Below are 18,061 nucleotides of genomic sequence, written 5' to 3'. Positions count from 1 at the left end.
CCTCCCAGCCCACATCCCCAGTCTTGACAATTCCTCTCACAAAAGAAACAATTGACACAGAGGTGCCTCTTTGGGGAAGCATGAAGCCAGCTCTTTGTCACTCAGCTCATTACTTCCTCCTGTCATTAGCATATCAGGTACACAAGGAAACAAAACACACTTGCCTCCTAGACCTCAATGCAAGCCTCAGTGGCTCCGAGCCCCAGTGAGCTGGCCTGTGCACGGGCAGGAGCACCAACAGGGCCCCTGTCCCTGTGGTAATGGATGGGCGTGGGAATAATCAAGTAAATGAGCTGGTCCCATGCGAGGGAAGCAGACAACACCAGATAGTGTAAATGCCAGAGCTATTTTTCACACGGTAGGGAACCTTTAGCATCATATCACAACTGCTGCTCCGGACAACGCAGCAATAGTGATCCCCCATTAATTATATGTCAGGCACCCTGCTGGGTGCCCTGGCCCCAGTGGGCAAGTGTCCTTATCCCCACTTCCTGGGGAAGGAACCCAAGGGTTATGTAAACCTAAACTATCCGGATGTCCCCACAACAAGGCCACGGCTATAGTCAGAGCCAGAGCAGCCCCCCCCCCCCCGGCCCCCTACCTCCCAGGTGGCAGACTTTTCCCAGGACTCCAGATGCAAACAATCAGGCCACAGAGTTAAATGGCTTTTTCAGAGGCACCAGCTGGCTGGTGTCAGAAACCTGGGGGACAGATGTGACCCTCGTTTAGGGGTGGAAAAAACAATGTGTCCTGGAGGAGTCAGGGTGGGACTTAAGAGAGAATATGGGGTTCCAGCGCTGAGACAAAAAAGGAAAGAAAGGAGGGAGAGAGAAAGGAAAGAAAGAAGGAAAACGGGGAAGTAATGAAGGGGAAAAGAAAGAAGAGGAGAGGGAGAACAGACGAGGGAGAAAGCCACAGAAAGGTGTTGAGGAAGGTGTCTGGAGGAGCTCTGAAGGGGACGGGAGTGGGCCCGAGCTCACCCTGCAGCCCACACCTCTTTTTGCCTGTGCGCGTGGGGAGCCCTTTCCCCAGCACATCCTTCCCTTGAGGCTGCTCTCCCTGGGCAGAGTTGAGAATTCTCCGCCATCAGGTGGCAGAGCCCATGGTTAAGGTCATGGGTTCTGCAGGCAGCCTGCCTTGATTCACAGCCCAGCTCTGGCCATAAGACCTTGGGCAAGTGTTTCATCTTGAGTGCCTCAGTTTCCTCACCTTTAAAATGGGCGTGCATTTTATAGAGTTATTGCATTAAGCGATTCAATACACGTAAAGCAGTCAGAACAAAGTCCACCATCAGTGTTTGCTGTTATCGTTTGGGCCATCGGTGAGCCCTGCTCAAACTTCAGCTTGGGAGGTATACTTGTTTCATGCACATCACCTGGCCTTGCCAGCGTGTTTACCTAGGGTTTCCTTTAAAGCAGAGGGCATGTCTTTCATCATCCAGCAAATGGCAGGCTATCAATAAATGGTTATTGGGTGAATGAAGGAAGCATCTTTCACTCCATCCACAGATAACTGTACTCCCTCCGATCCCATTCACACAGTCTGAGTCTTGCGTAATTCCTGAGTCCAGGAATTAATTAGCTCAGTCTTCTCTCTTGGTGGGCTTTGAGGGCACGTGGGTGGGTCTCTGGGAAGAGAAGAAATCAAGCTGAATGCCATGCTCTGTCCCCCTCCCCAAAGGTCACTCTCCTCGTTGGCCAACTGCCTCTCGCCCATCTTGGGCGCTCCCCAAGGTCAGCTATAAATGGTGGCTCGGCCCTTCCCAGGATGGGGACCAACTGACTCTAAAAAGCCAGAGCCCCTACCACCCCTACAATGTGAACGGTACTCCATGCCTCCGATAGGACTGGGAGAGCTCCAGGGATCAATTCCCAGAGGTGAGCATCTCAAGTCACACTTGCTGACTGCTCCTTTGCCACAGCCCCGGGTTAAATATTGCTAAATGCCTGTGATTGAACCATCTTACTGATGCTGGGCGAAGCCCAGTGCCCGGCCAGGAGAGTGGTCTAAGTGCCCAAGATCATGAGAAAAAGACACCCGCCATGAGAGCTGGACCATGGCCTGCCAGGACTGTGTGGGATTGTTTTTCTGCTTTAGAAAAGAAAATCACATTTTCCAAACATTGATCCTGTAATATGGGGCTCTTGGCTATTGGTCTTTTCAAAATAACCTGTCTTGGGTGCTGAGTTTGGAATTTCTTGGTTGGTGTGCTGCTATTTTGTTGTTGTTGTTCTTTAAGTGAATTAGGGCCCGTTAGGAAGGAGCCAGAGAAGAGAGGTGAGATTAATTCACCTCACCGGGCAGATCGTGAGTACCCATGTGCATTCAAAGCGGGGTGCATACCCTCCCCTCCTGAGTCTGAGCAGCTCAGCCTCTCTTGTGAGGCCCCCATCCCTGGGCTTGGTCAGGGATGCTAGAGGGAGGCACAGCCCCATAGGCTGGAGTCTAGTTGGGGACACATGGTTCCCACCTATAAAAACAACAGAAAACTCTGTTTAACCACGTGCTCATTTGAATGTTTCGAAGCCTTGAACTGGAAGGACTTTTTGGAAGGAGAATCGGTGAGGCTGGGAAGCCAGGGAGGGCTCCCCAGGGGGGAGGATCTAGAAGAGGACCCAGGAGCAGAGAAGGCATCCTGGTGGCGAGGAGGAGCCCGAGCAAAGGCCTGCAGGTGACGTGGAAATTAGCTGTGGGAGAGCGTGGTTCAGTGTGACTGAGACACAGACAAAAAGACATTCAGTTCCCTCTCCTGCAGCTGCGATACCCTCTCCTTTCATGAGAGAAAGGAGCCAGAGAGGCAGAGCCCCACCCTCCTGAGGGTAAAGAGCCATCCCTGTGGCTGTGTCCAGGACAGTTGCTGGGGCGGGGTGGGGGCCCCAGGAGGGATTCCTTCACACCTCCCTCTGCACGGGGAGAGGGATCCCACTGGGGAAAGGACCCCCACCTCAGTTTAGTCAAGCCAACCACTGAGGAAAGTCCAACACCGGAATTCCATGCAACTCAGCAAGCATTTATTGAGCTCCCTCAATGGGCACAAGAACTACACACAACCCAGCAAATGCTGGGGTCACTGAGGACTCAAGATACCGTACTGAGTCATTCCCATACACTGAGGCGTTCAGCATGTCTGACTGGGGCCCAGCAGCGTGCCAAGGCTCTGCAGCTCCAACCAGACAGGCAAAGAGCAAGAGGCGATTTTTAGGCCGGCTGGGAGATGGGCAAGCCAGAGGGCGGGAGTGGGTTCCCTCCTACACGCTGAGGTAGCCTCGCTTTCTCAGACACTGCCTGTTGCCTATCTCCCACAGCTTAGCAGCCAGCTAGGCTACACCAAGGGAGCCCTGAGACCCCCTCCCACTGTGGCGTTCCGGGAGCCAGGGGGCCATTCCGCTGGAGTCAGGCCAGCCTTCTCAGCAGGTGCACCCTGATCTGAGAAAATTCAAAACAGGAAAAGTCTAAACTCCCCGACCAGGTTAATTAAGAGGGAGCACAGTTCCGTTTCTCAGCTCTAGCATTTGTCCTGGTGTTCCTGCAAGTAACGAACGCCACATGCATTTTAAATTCAACCTGATACTCAGAGCCCTCTGCGGAGAAGCCTGACTTTGATTGACATGGGACAGGGTATCGGGGTCGAGGGAGGTCAGGTGCCTGTGGCCCCAGAGACCTGGCGCTGTCTCCACCTGGGTTCTTGTAGGAAGAGAATGAGGTCATCTGTGAGTCCCTGACCCCAAGTGCAGGCCATAGGGTATGGAGGAGAACATCTCCGGCCTGGGGCCTCTAGAGGGACTTCAGGATTCAGCCCCAATCCAGCCATTGGGGCCCAGGCGTCCACTCCCCCCATCCCCCCACCCCTGGGGTCAGAGGCTGACGACAGGGGCCTGGCCTGCTCTGCGGTGTAAGCTCGGTGAGCTCCTGGGCAGGACAGCACCTGGGCCAGTTAAGGCCTCTGCACAAGTGAAGGAGCACTGCTTGCTGTCCTGGGGACCAGCAGGAGCCCCGGCCCGAGGCGGGGGCGGGGGCAGTGGCAGCCCCTTGGCTGCAGAACAAAACCCAGTACAGCTGTCAGCTGGACAGGCTTGACTGCTCTGTGCGCGGGGCCTTAGCAAGGCGGACACCTTCCCTGCACCAGCCCCCATCCCCTGGCCACAAACCAGGAGCTCTTTGCTGAGAAAGGGGCGAGACCGTCACTATGTCATGTCCGCTTTCTGTCCTTTCTCACAGTGCCATGAGAGGTCGCGGTGCACAGCAGACAAGGAATTCTCCGGCACCGAGGGTGCAAACGAGGGCAACGGGCAGGGGCAGGCACTTGGCAAAAGCCTGCCTGCTGGACCTTTCAGCCTCGAGGTGCAGAGCCATTTAGGCGCCTCAGGCCGAACTGTGCCCAGCAGGAAGAGAAAGGCAGGACTGTCCCTGAGGGTTCCCAGTCTAGGTCTGGGGAGATCTGGACCCCCCGTTCCATGTCCATCTCTGTCTTGTGGCCACAAAGGGCAGGAGGGCTGAGAGAAGATGGAGACACATTAGAGTCGGCGAGGGGGTCCAGTTTCCCATTCCTACACCCCGCTTAACTCTGAGACGCGCTCCCCTGGAGCTTCTGGTTCAAAGGGAGTGAACACAGGAGGGCAGTGCTGAGCTCAAAAGCAGGATGCTGGCCAAGGGTGGGGTTCCAGTACTGGAGGGCCCTGCGGAGGTGAGCAGGCCAGCAGCCCTGATTCTTTGGCTGAGGGTCCCATCCATCTCACCCTCCTGCGCAGCCCCACCATCCCCACGCCTCAGGCCGCCTCCGGGAAGATGGATGGCTCTTGCCCTCACCTGGGCCTGAGCGGTCGGGCCCATATCCCAGACCCTCTCCACAAACCCGATGGCCCTACAGCCAGCCATCTCTTCCCAGCCATTCAGCTCACTGTCACCCAGGCAGGGACAGAGTGCACTTAGCATCCACTGCACTCAATGACGTCTGTCACGGGGGCGGGGGTCCCTGGAGTTAGCAACATCTATAGTAGAATATTTCCACTTGGGCAAACACATGTAAAAGTGAGTGGACAAATATGTGTACTCTAACTGCCAAATAAGAGGGGCCGTTGCTAAGGCTTAGTCACTCCTAGAAGGACATGAGGGCTCCAAAGGGGGCGGTGTGGGGAAGGCAGCAGGGAAAGGGTGGGGTCCCCATGGAGATGGAGGAGAAGAGGACACCAGAGCCGGGCTGTGGTGGGTGATCATTGCCCTCTGCACGGAGGGAGAAGAGCAGGGACTGTTGGCATGCCCACAGGGAGCACTCCCGGGAAAAAGGGAGGAGAGGGCGAGGAAGGGCCAGGTGAGCAGGACTAGGGGGACTGGAATGGCCAGGACGGATCCTGGGAAGGTGCCACGAAGATCACCCAGCGTGTGGGCCCTGGGGAAGGGGCAGAAACAGGGGCAGGCCCCAGGGTTGCTTTCTCTGCCTATTTCAAAGGCCCATTCTCAAGGAGCTCCCAGGTTAGAAGTGGAGACCAGGTTCACCCTGGGGGCAGACCACGGGCAGCGGACCAGGGCATGGCCACAGGAATCCACAGAAAGAGAGACCAAAATGGCTGGGGCTTCACTGAGCAGGACCCAGGAGGTGGGTCTAAAGCAGCGCAGACCCAGGCAGGGCAGCGCTGGGGGGGCGTTCCCAGAGGAGGAGCCCGGTGAAGAAGTCTGCAGCGGCGTCTCTCACGCGCGTGGGGAAGGGACATCTGCTGCGAGGCACGGCGAGGCTATCCTTGCCCACCCAGACCATGGGGGACAGAGGCTGGAGGCGCGGACACACGTGGCCTTAGAGCACCAGTAATCCTCTTTCCAGGGAGGCTGGCGGAGTTCCCTCTGGCCCACCTCTCTCCCTGCACGCTGCCCCCTCCCCAGATTCTGCCTCAGTTTCCCTATAGCGGCCCAACTCCGTGTTTCATGTGATTCTCGGGTGCAGCCTGGGGTGAGAACCACTCAGGAAAGATGCTCTGAGGGGCGATTTCAGGATCATGACAGGTCAAAGGGTGGAGATTTGGACCTTCCTGGACCCCCTGAGGATATCACCCTGAACAGGGACCCGTGGGTCTGGCTGGTGGGTGGGTTTCCTGCTCCCTTTCCTCCCGCCCCCACTCCCACACACCAGCTTCCCCCCACTTCCTAGGGCCGGAAAAGTGACTGGCCTGAAGGATCTGATGTTTTATTAAAGTCCAGATCTCTGCGTTCTCGAGCCACCTTCCCCTGGCTAATTCTGTAATTCAATTAGTAGGAAGCCAAGGCCTGGCTGGGGCGGGAGGAGGGAGCGTATGGGGAGCCTTCCCCTCCGCGATGATTACACCCCAGGCTTCAGCCCTGTTCAGAGTTGGGCAGGAAATTGTACTTCCTTCGCTTCACGATGACAAGGGCCTTTTATACCGGCACACGGGGCTTTGTAAATTACTGCCATCTCCGTGCAATTAATTCTGCTGCTGCGCTGTGTTCTTCCCCACGTGGGAGAGGGCGCCCGCCCACCTTCTCAGGAATCAGCAGCGCCCCTCGCCCCAGCTTCCGTAGGCTGCCCTGCTGGAGAAGGGTGCCTGCCACCGCCTACACCCTAGCCTGGCAACAACCACTGTCAACCTCTCCTGGCCACACCCTCCTCCCGCTTCCCTCCCTTCTCTGCACCCAGAGCTTCCTGCTCTCTCTCCAGCGCCCCAATTGGTGGGTCTCCTTCCCCAGCCCCACTGCTCTCTTGGTCGCCCTGCTCTCAGACACCTGAACGGGATGATCAGCCCTCCATTCTGAAGGCACTGTCTCTGCTCTCAGGGAATTGACAGTCTGTTCAAAGACCCAAGACATGAAACTGATCAAAAGAAGGGACAAGTAAATAAGAACGGTGAGTGGGAAGCGGTTAAATGGCAGCATACAGAGTGTGAGTGCAGGCCAGTGTCAGTGCACGCAGACCCGAGAGCAGCGGAGGGAAGGCAGGCCCCTGGGGGTCACATGGGTGGGCGTGGGAGTCGGCCTTCAGCAGGGAGCCCCAGGGACCAGCTGCAGATGACAGCACTATCTCTCGAAGTCTGACATCGCTCAGCCCCCAATCCCACCCCTGGCAATTTTCAAAGTCCATTCCTGCCCTGCCAGGCTGTTCTATTCTGTTCAAGTCCATGGTTCAGGAGGGTTGAGATAAAACACGCGGACTCTGAATCAGACAGGGGGACGGAAGAGGAGGGAGACCAGGGCCAGGTCACACCTCACCCGGACATTCCCGGGTAGTTTCCGCGGCTTCTCCCCTCAGATCCTGCCAGCAGTGTCATACAGCTGGTCAGCCAAGAAGAATAGGAGGGAGGGCAGCGATGGGGAGGCTCTGGGTGCCATCATGGATTCCATCCCCCCAACATCAACTACTGGAACTTCAGGCCACAGGACCAACATGAAGGCTGTCTGTAGCTTGCAGGGCAGAGAGAGCTGCTTCAAGTCCCAGAGCTGTAGGAAGCTGTGAGGCAAGGGGATCGCAGGACCTACCATGATCATGAGGAATTTGCCGGGAAGCTGATACCCAGTGATCTCTGTCTGTTCAAAATGGACTATGAGTCCTACCTCCTGCCTGGCTCCCCCATTTTCACCCACCTGCTTTTTATTCCATCCTCCTCTTTCAGCAAAGATTTTTTAAATCTTTAATTATGCAAGTGATACATGAATATATTCTACATCCAAAGGTGTCAATCAAAACAAAAAAGAGTTAAACTCATGGGAGACACCCTCCAGCCCCCACATCCCTGTCCTCAGCTTGGCGTGACCCTTCCGGACTCGCTGTAGGGCAGACACAGAGCTGAGTGCATACATATCTCCCGGAATATGCCTCCACTGTATGCACATGTCGTATGTGACTTGACAGTCTGCCTTCTCCTCTGACAATGCTTCTTTCCGTGCTGGTACATGTGGGGCCATTTCGTCTTTCAGATTGCTCGAACAGAAGAGCATCCCTGCACTGAGGGAGCTTCAGGTGGTTTTCAATCGTTGCTCTTCCAAACAGCCACCGCGGACCCTTGCTCTCTCCTCTGTGGGCACGAGTACACGTATGCTTGCAGGTTCAGGCCTTGGAAGGGAACTGCGGGGCCGGAAGGAGGGAGAGATTTCTGTCCCGCTAGCCCCGTCCCCAGAAAGGGTGCTTCCTTCTCAGACCTCCTAGGGACTCCGGGTTCACAGCCTGGCGCTGGCCTTCTCTTCCCCACGGTAGTGTGTGGAGGTGCAGCCGCTCCCGGAGAGAATCCATCTCCCAGCTAGACTGTGAGTTCCCAAGGGGCCTCGCTGGGTGTGTCTCTGGGGACACCTCAGCGCGTCCACAGGGGAGTGAGCCTGACAGATGTCATGACTGCTGAGCTGTGGCCCTTGCCCCACCCTCACAGCTCCAAGCCCCTCCTCAGCTGCTGTGAGGGGAAGTCAAAACTAGTAGTTCTGTTCCTAGCTGGTTTGGCTCAGTGGCTAGAGCATCAGCCCTCAGACAGAAGGGTGCCAGGTTTGATGTCCCAGGTTAAGAGCATGTACCTCGCTTGCAGTCTCAATCCCCGGCCCCAGGTCAGGGTGCATGCAGGAGGCAACCAATCTATGTGTCTTTCTCATATCAATGTTGCTCTCTCTGTCTCTCCCCCTTCCTTCCACTCTCTCTAAAAATCAACGGGAAAATATCCTTGGGTAAGGATTAACACAAAAGTAACAACAAACAAACAAACAAAGAAAAACACAAGTTTTTCTGTGTGGGGTTCTGTGTGTACTACCTGGGCACCCACTCTCTCTTGGCCACCCTGAGCCCCCACCTCGGCCTTCACCGCAGGCCTGCCAAGCTCTAAAACACCCAGTGATGGCAAACTCTCCTCACAAAGCCATCCCTCCCCACCAAGCTGCCATCCCCCAGGCTCTGCCTTCAGCAAGGGAGCAGACGTGGTACCTCCAAGCACAGGGAGTCACTGGTTAGTCACTGCTTATCTGAATCTGCCTTTTTATTTATTTATTTATTTTTAATTTAATCTTTATTAATTAAAGTATTACATATATCTCCTTTTTCCCCCATTGACCTCTCCCTGACCACTCCCACTCCCCAGCACATAGCCTCATCCCCCTACTCTCTGAGTTCATCAGTTATGCTTATATGCATGCATACAAGTCCTTTAGTTGATCTCTTAACGCGCGCCCCCCCCCCCCACACACACACACACCTTCCCTCTGAGGTTCAACGGTCTGTTCGATGCTTCTCTGTCTCTGGATCTATTTTTGTTCATCAGTTTATGTTGTTCATTAGATTCCACAAATGAGTGAGATCATGTGATATTTATCTTTCTCTGACTGGCTTATTTCTCTTAGCATAATGCTCTCCAGTCCCATCCATGCTGTTGCAAATGGTAAGAGTTCCTTCTTTTTTACAGCAGCGTAGTATTCCATTGTGTAGATGTACTACAGTTTTTTAATCCACTCATCTGCTAATGGGCACTTAGGCTGTTTCCAAATCCTAGCTATGGTAAATTGTGCTGCTATGAACATAGGGGTGCATATATCCTTTCTGATTCGTGTTTCTTATTTCTTGGAATATATTCCTAGAAGTGGGATTACTGGGTCAAATGGGAGTTCGTTTTTAATATTTTGAGGAAACTCCATACTGTCTTCCAAAGTGGCTGCACCAGTCTGCATTCCCACCAGCAGTGTAGGAGGGTTCCTTTTTCTCCGCATCCTCGCCAGCACTTGTCGTTTGTTGATTTATTGACTTATTGATGATAGCCATTCAAATCTGCCTTTTAAAAGAGCCCTAGTGAGACAACTCATCTCCCGGGTAGACTGTCAGAAGCAACATCTGACTGGCTGCAGAGATGGACAGAGAAGGCCAGGGTGGGTTGCCCCGGTGGCCTCTGTGTTGGGCTGGTCTCTCTGGGCTGGTTAGTCGCTGCTTATCCGAATCTGCCTTTTTATTTATTAGGGATGTTGCCTCAGACCTCCCGCTGCACGAGAGTAAATATGTGTTTACACCACACTCTGTAATTACAGAGATCGGCAGAGTTTGTTAATACTCATGAGTTAATACAGTGGTCAGCAAACTGCGGCTCTTTGGCCCCTTGAGTGTGGCTCTTCCACAAAATACCACGTGCGGGCGCGCATGTACAGTGCGATTGAAACTTCGTGGCCCGTGCGCAGAAGTCTGTTTTCGGCTCTCAAAAGAAATTTCAATCGTTGTACTGTTGATATTTGGCTCTGTTGACTCATGAGTTTGCCGACCACTGGGCTAGTACATCTGCCCACAAGCCACAAGGGGAATGACTATCCCCATTTATAGACCAGGAAACTGGGGTTCAAAGAGAGGAATCCGTGAGTGGCCCCTGATTGGTGGGAGTCCACCTGGCACAGCTTCCTGTCTGGAACTGCGCATCACCCTGACCAGGGGACCACCACCTCGAGGAGGGATCGGGGAGTGACAGTACCTGCACTGCAGGCCCCGGGAGAATGGGCTGAGGAGACTTGGGGAAAAGAGCCCTCCTGGCCGGGGCCACCTGTCAACTCTCACAGGCGACCTCTGTCCCCTGCCACGAGGGAGGTCCAGTGTGCCTCAGTGTCCTCAGAGCCTTGGTCAGCTCCCAGCAGCCTCAGAGCACCACTTCTGTGTCCCCCCAGTCCCCGTGGTTGGTCCCCTCCAAAGCAGCCGAGGTGTTGGAGATTCAATGCTCTCAACAAATATGCACCGAGTTCCTGCCCCTGTTCTGGGCACTGAGAATGAAACAGGAATAGAACCCATTTGAGCGTGGGGAGACTGCTAATCAAGGAGCAAATATACACTATGAATATGTCACTAAAGGAGCACTAAAGAGAAGAGTAACCACGACGAGGGAGCAGAAAGTGAGCGTGTGTGGGGGCGGGTAACCATGTTCAATGAGGTGGTCAGGAGAGGCCTCTCTGTGGAGGTCACATTTGAGCAGAAGCCTGAGGGGACTGAAGGAGCAAGGCATGCAGATGGTGGGGTGGGGGTCATTCTGGGGAGAGGGCACAACCCGTGCAAAGGTCCTGGGACAGAGTGTGCTTGGCAGGGCTGAGAAATAGGAAAGAGGCCAGGAGGTGAGCAAGTGGGAAAATGGAAGGAGGTGAGGTCAAGGAGTAGAAATGTCAGGGGAGGTTGCCCGGGGTTTGAGGGTCCCTTAAAGATTCTGGTACAAAATGCAGCTGTGAGTTCTCTCCAAAACACTGTGGCAGAAATTCCTGGAAGCTGGATAAGACAAAAGCAACAGATTATTATCTTTTTATCTAGAATTCCTCCCTTGTTATCCTAGGCCATGGAAACAATATGGTCACTTTCTCCCTCTCCTCCTCCCTCCTTCTCTCCCTCCTCTTCCCTCCTTCTCTTCTTTCTCTTCCTCCGTCTCCTCCCTCCTCCTCCCTCTCCAAACCTGCCCCTGACCTTGTCCTGAGCTGGCTTGCCTGCACATAGCTAGACAGTGGCGGCCTCCTCCTTGCAGGCAGGTGCAGGCGGAGGACAAAGCAAGAGAGGGGACAGGAGGAAAGAGACTCCAGAGAGGCAGGCGGCAGCACGAGGGACGACGTCACGGGGGCCTCTGACCGCTATTCATTTCAGCCCCCTTGTGTCTCCATCAATAATCGTCTGCCATGACCAGGAGGGAGAATCAGGGAGGCTGAGGAGGAGGGTGGCCTGGGGTCTGGATGGGGAGGGATGAGGTGGAGCGGGGGGGGGGGGGGGGGGCGGGGGGCGGGTGCTTCTTGGCACTGAGCTCCTCCCAGCCTGGGGCAGGAGTTGGAGGAAGGGCAGAAAGCCCATGGGGACCCTGAGAGTTCTGCTTTCCAGATTTCTCTCCCTGCTTCCTTCCTTCCATTTCTCTGTCCCCCTCACACATATATTCCCTTCCAAAATCCTCTCAGAAGCCAGGAAAGGAAGGGAGGCAGGACTAGTTTCTGCACTGGAAGAGGAGGAACGGGGTTTCACTGGATGGTGGAGGGTTCAGGAACTGGAGGGACATTGGGAGCACTCTGCACCTGGGAAAATAAGAGGCCAGAGCAAACCTGATGGCCAGGGCTGGCATTGGCACCAGATTGGCACCACCAGCCTACAGGCCTCATGAGAAGAGGGGGCCACCAGGCCTGCCTGGCACAGAATCTGACTCACAATGGGACTCAGGAAACAGCTGATAAATGGCCACAAGAATGACCCAATGGTCAGCTGTGGACAGTTAAGGAAGGAGGTTGGCTTGAGATGGACTAAACCAGTCAAGGAGGGCTGCCTGGAGGAAGTGGGCCTTGATCAGATTCTTGAAAGATGGATGGGATTGGGAGAGGTCAAAATGAGGAGAGAGGCATACCAAGTGAGGCGACTGTGAGAGCAAAGAAAAAAAGGAGGGGCGGGGGGAGATAAGAGAATGAGAGAGTGAACAGAAAAGTGAAACGAGGGAAGTGGCCAGCCTACAGGGTGCCTGCTCTGCGGCCATGGCTGGCACTGGAAAGTCGGAGGCCACTGTTCCCCAGGTCAGCCTGCTGTTGGCCAAAATTGGCTGTTTTGCTTTCCCTGTGGTTCTGAGCCTGGCAGGCCTCCCAAGTCACACTCGGCCAGGTCTGGGGGCAGAGGAAGAGGCCCCTGGCACTGGGCAGTCTGAGGGAACTTTCAGAAAGGCTCTCCCATCAGCAAGCATTCTCTTTGCCTCGTCACTGTGCCTGAAAGGCCGGCATTAAAAAGTCACCCCTTGAGTCAGGAACAGTGCTCTTAAAATCCGGATTTCCTGCTGAGGCACTGTCAGAATGCCTCAAGGGAAAACGAGGCTGAACCTTGGAGACCAATGGGCCAAACCTCTCTGTTCACACCGAGGAGACCGAGGCAGGCGGGGAGCTGTGATTTGCAGGGGTCACCCGGGGAATGAGAGGCAGAGCAAGGGGCAGCCTCACGCCCAGCCTTGCCCATCGGTGGACTGAGTACGCCCAAGACTGGGGCGGGTGTGAAGATATCACTGCACAGTGGGCTAGGGCAGGGGGCACGTGGGCAGCCCCACTCACTTTATTCGGACAGCCGGGCCTGGGTCCTCCTTGCTGATGGAGCCTTTGTTTGGAAGGCCAAGGGGGTCCCTCCATCATCCCCGATGAAGCAGCCAGCAGCACTCCTGAGGGAGGCCACCACAGGATTGCATGGTCCAGTGTGGCCTGGGGTGCTGGGGCGAGGGGTGAAAGCTGCCCTTGGGAGGTATTGGGGCGGGAGCTGAAACAGACAGAACAGCGCCCAGAGGAACGGATGAAGGGAGGGAGGCAGAGAGGTCTGACGGGAGAGGGCAGAGGCCCCTGAGGTACCAGGGAATGGGGATGGGAAGAGACTATCGGGGAGAGGGGGCGTGGAGGGGGGAGAGGCAGGGTGGGGAGATTTTGCCGAGGGAGGGAAACAGAACAGTAACCACGCGAGGGACGAGAGGCAGGCAGGCAGGCACGCGGAGAGGCAGGAAGGCTTGAGTGGAGTGCACCGGAGAGAAGGCGAGCGAGGTGGGGAGAAGGACCCAGCGCAGGGAGGGGCTGAGACGGAGGGCGGCGGGCGGGCGGGCGCGGCGGCGGCGGCCCGGCGCCCACTGACCCTCTCGCCGCTTGCTTCCCTCCCAGGCTGCGCCTTCCTCACCTACTGCGAGCGTGAGTCAGCGCTGAAGGCCCAGAGCGCGCTGCACGAGCAGAAGACCCTGCCCGGGGTAAGTGGCGTCCGCGAGCGCGAGCGACGGGCGCGCCGACAGGGGGCGACTTCGGGAGGCAGGGCTGCGCAGTGGCCAGCCGGCGAGGGGGGGATCGCGGTCCGGGCGAGCGCGCCGTCTGCCGCCGCTCCTTCCCGAGCTCGCACCGCCCCTCGCCCCTAGAGCAGCGAGGCGACCCGGCCAGGTGGCCCCCCGCACTCCGCCGTCCAGGCCCCTCGGAATAATCCCGGGGAGGGGCGCCCTTCGCCGCCGCCACAAATCTCGGGCGGGGCTCCTCCCCTGCTGAGCGGGTCTTCTCCCCCCCCCCCGCCCTGCTCCCCGCCCCGCAGGCAGCCCGAGGCAGGCACGCCCGCCGGGTGTCTGCCCCCCCCGGAGCCAGGAGTAGCCTCCAGCCCGTCCCGCGGGGGCCCCCCGGTGAAGGTGCCGCCGCCTGAGCACCAGCCAATCTACGTCGGATGCGGGCTGTACCCAGGGTGGGGTTCGGGGCGAGAGGGGAGGGGGCGCCTCCCCATCCAGGCTTGGCGCCGGAGTGAGATCACTGTGTTTATTGAAGGAGCCAGCCCTGGTCTTTGATAAACTATCGCGCCTCAGCCCTGGTTTATTCCTCCTGTGCGGGGGGGAGAAGAGAATTATTTATGTCCCCCGTAACTGGGTGTGATACCAGCAGTGGCTATTATCGAGGCTAGTTCATCACCATAAAATAAGCGTTTCTCAGGTCAGGGGTCTGCGTGGTGTCTCCTGTGGGTTCAGAGAGATGGGGGGAGGGGGATTCGGGAGCTGAGATATACAGCTCACGGAGTATGCAAAGATACATGGAAAGATGGGAGTGTTTGTGGGCATCATTTTTGAAGAATTTATAAATATACCGGGTTCAAGCTGTATTATACCATGGGCACTGCGGGGAAGCACGTGTGTTCTATATGTGTGCTCACTAATGTTTACATATGCATGTTTACAATCGTACCCAGCCAGCAGTATGTAAACACACGTTTCCATTCCTGCCCCACAGCAGGAAAGGTTAACCAGGGAGATGGAGAGAAAAGCACCCCCGGTGGGGGCAGCCTTTCCTTTGTATCAGAGCTCCTGCTTTCCCCGGTGAGGGGTGGGGAGGGCCTTCCTTCCATTAAGACCGCCTTTGGATTGTATTTTTGTACTTGTGATTGCAAAGCTCAGGGCTGAATCATCTTAATAACATACCCCCGGATGCAAATGTATGGAAATCGTGCACCACACACACGGGTTTTTATGTGGAGCCCAGCTCTGGCACGGTGGCCGTTCCCCAGTTGGTTTTTAGTGGCGCGGCTACATGCACATATATTATAGTAATTACTTTCTGGGTGCCCTCTGTAAGATGGCAGAAATAAGCGCCACATCGCCCCATGTTATGTGTGAGGCACAAAGCCACGGTGTAAGATAATCAAAGGCTTCTGAGAAAGGTTTGTGCTGATTAATAAACTGTTCGTGGTACTTTGTTTTGGGGGGAGATGGTGATAGATATTTTAGAGTCACCCAAATGAAATAGAAAATACCACATTGTTTGGGAGGCCCTTCATCAGCTTGAGAGAGATTGCTGGGGAGTTTCGTGATGGCTAAAAGCCTGGTAGATGGGGAAACAGAAAGAGAAAGTGGGAGGGAGAGGTTTAGAATTTTTGAAGAGGGAGAGGCCCAGGACTGGGGGAATTTCAGTAGCAAATGTGGGTTGTTCTGGATCTAGCATTAACTTGTAGTTGTTTATTTTACATATAAGAGAATAGCTAAATGATGGAGTGTATTAGTTCTTTAATAATTTATAGAAATACTTTGATGTTGCAGTAATTACATTAAAGGTCACATATCAAAGGTAATTTGGTTGAGCAGCTGTGATGGTTTCTCAGAAGCAATCAATACCACTGTCCGTGGTGCTGATTTCACTAAGGGGCCTGCCAGATTAAAGAAGGCTTATTACCAGGCAGAAAGGCCCAGGGGAAATCAGGAGCACATTGGAGCGACGCGCCGGCCCCCCTTCCACCGATAATTAACACTGTTCCCCATAATCTGTGCTAATCCTTCATACTGGGAGATCCAGTGGCATTTTTCTGAAATCACAAAGACGAGTTGGGCAAGTTTTGAAGAAAGGACAGAAAGAAATGTGAATGTATTCGGGGAGGTGGGAGAGCTGAGGAGAGAGTCCAACAGCAGAGCTAAAACAGAGCCTAGAGTCCCCTTGAGGTGCCTGGAATGCTGTCCTTTCTTCAAAGGCCTCACAGGGAGACTCGTGGCATCAAAAACCTCGTCACAATTCTCAGGGCTGGCACAGCCCACAGGGGGAGAGGCGGGGAGGAAAGACAGGATTGCAGCTCGAACGTCCCAGGGCACAGAGTCCCTGTACAAACTTACATGGAGGCAAATGAAAATAAAATGATCAAAAAAATTATGCTTTAAGGTGGAGCCATTTGGATTCCAGAAAGCAGAGCTGGTGTTATTCTTGTTGGTTGGTTCTCTCCTTTGAGATCAGACAATGTGTGCCACTAGCAAATGCAGGGACAGGACCAAGCAAAATACCCTCCCCCAAAGAAATAATGGGTGTTCCTGTCAGCTGGGGCTGGGGCAGAAAGAGACCTCTTCTGGTCTGGGGTGACCACAGTAGGTGCCCCAGTGAGCTCACTCTATGTCTGACTGAGGAGAAAGAAATGGAAAAAAAGAACCTGGAAAACTGGTAACCTCAGCAATTTAGGCACTTTTCCAGACTTCAAAATCCATTAAAGTCAATCCATTAAAACCAGCCCTCCACTTTCTCACTGAGAAGACAAGGAGGGGAGAAGATAGTGCAGGCAGCCCATTCTGTTTCTTTCCCAGCACGTTACAGAGCTAGCATCCTGTTGGCAGCAGGGAAAACAACCCCATTGTTGTCATGTACAGACACACAACCACAACCAAAACAATAGCAAGACAGAACTAGAGGCACCCCTCACACGCGTTCTTATTTGGGGACGGAGAGGAGCTGACGTTTCTCTTGGGTTAAGTGGGAGCTCAGAAACCAGACCACAGTGTCTGTTCTTACAATTCAAAGGTCAGTATACCTGATGTCATTATTCAGAACCAGCCTAACCAAAGGATGGCTGATGGAGCCATCCCTGGGCCAGTGTCACAAATGGATTCTCACTTTTTGAGTTGCCATGACTTCAGGAGAATGAAATTACTAAACCATAGACCCCCATCAGACTCCTTTTGCTCAGTGTTTTCTGTCAGCATCTAGGCTGATTCCACTCTCCATCTTTCTCTCTCCCTCACACTCTCAATCTCACTTTCCTGGCCCCCTGCCTCTCTCCAGCCCACCCTCTTCTATTTTCCCAATGTTTGTTCCACTATTTATGGGGCACAGTCAACATGGGGCAGTTTCTCAATCCATCAAGTATTTTCTCAGTGTGTGCTTGGAGACCTGACAGACACAGAGATTAGAAAAATGTATCCCCACCCCTCTTAGAGATATCCAAGTTGCAGGCAGAAGCCACACACATATGTGCACACTCATGCACGCACACACACACACACACACACACACAGAGAGAGAGAGGGAGGGAGGGAGGGAGGGAGGGAGAGAGAGAGAGAGAGAGAGAGAGAGAGAGAGAGAGAGAATGTCATCAGTGATTGTGGACAATTGCTCAATAATAATAATACATATTTATTAAGCACTTACTATCTGACAGGCATGATGCAAGCATGTTATCTCCATTATCTCATTTTATCATGATTATCCCCTGTACATGAGGATGCCCAGGGTTAGAGACGTTCAACAATATGCCCAAGATCACACAATTAATAGGTTGCCAAGCCAGACCCAATCCTAGATCCACTATGAAAGCCCAGGATAGCCACTTCTCTTTTCTAGGGCCACGGTTGCTTTAGAGAGGACACAGATGACTATTGGGTGCAGGAGTTTCCCAAAGGTTTTGTTCCGGATGTTGGCAAGGTAGACATAGAGAGTTGGGAGGAAGATGGGTATGTCAGGGGGGAGCACTGTTCTGAGAACCAGCCTAGACACAAGGCACACATGACAGGTCAAGCTGTGAGCTGGGCAGATGTCCATTGAGAGCTCCCTGGGGCTGAGCATGCACAGGAAGCCTTTTGGAAGAATTCTGTTCCTTAAAATAGGTCCCTGCTGCTTAGTCCCAGCTCCCCCAGCCTCTGGGACTTTGCAGGGAATTTCTTCCAGGAAGAGCTCATCTGTTTCCAAAGTTAGGAGTGTATGGCCTCACGGGAAAAACTCTGATGAGAGAAAAGCAGGGGACATGGCCAGCCGTGGCCGGCACTCTGTTCCTCTGGCAGCAAAGGGCTCCTCACCAGGGCTGCTGGGGGAGGAGCTGGGTCCAGTTAGCAGGAGGCCTGGAAGCAGAGCCAAGAGGGAGCTGGCAGAGGAGGGAGGA

The 18,061-nt window shown here is 54.5% G+C and overlaps 1 protein-coding gene across 27 annotated transcripts in view; it reads left to right on the top strand.

Moving 5' to 3' along the window:
* The window catches only part of CELF4 (CUGBP Elav-like family member 4), a gene marked incomplete at both ends in the record, with an annotated part of 271,791 nt that overhangs the window by 62,369 nt on the left and 191,361 nt on the right, over window positions 1-18,061 (top strand). For all 27 annotated transcript variants that reach the window (XM_079784665.1, XM_079784663.1, XM_079784670.1 and 24 more), the window contains one exon: window positions 13,576-13,658. In XM_079784665.1, the coding sequence (XP_079640791.1) occupies window positions 13,576-13,658 (83 nt within the window). The remainder of the gene's footprint in view (window positions 1-13,575; window positions 13,659-18,061) is intronic.

Source organism: Cnephaeus nilssonii (assembly GCF_951640355.1).
Source record: "Cnephaeus nilssonii genome assembly, chromosome: 11".
NCBI lineage: Eukaryota > Metazoa > Chordata > Mammalia > Chiroptera > Vespertilionidae > Cnephaeus > Cnephaeus nilssonii.
Note: the sequence above shows the minus strand (reverse complement) of the source record. Positions and strands in the feature narration are given on the sequence as shown.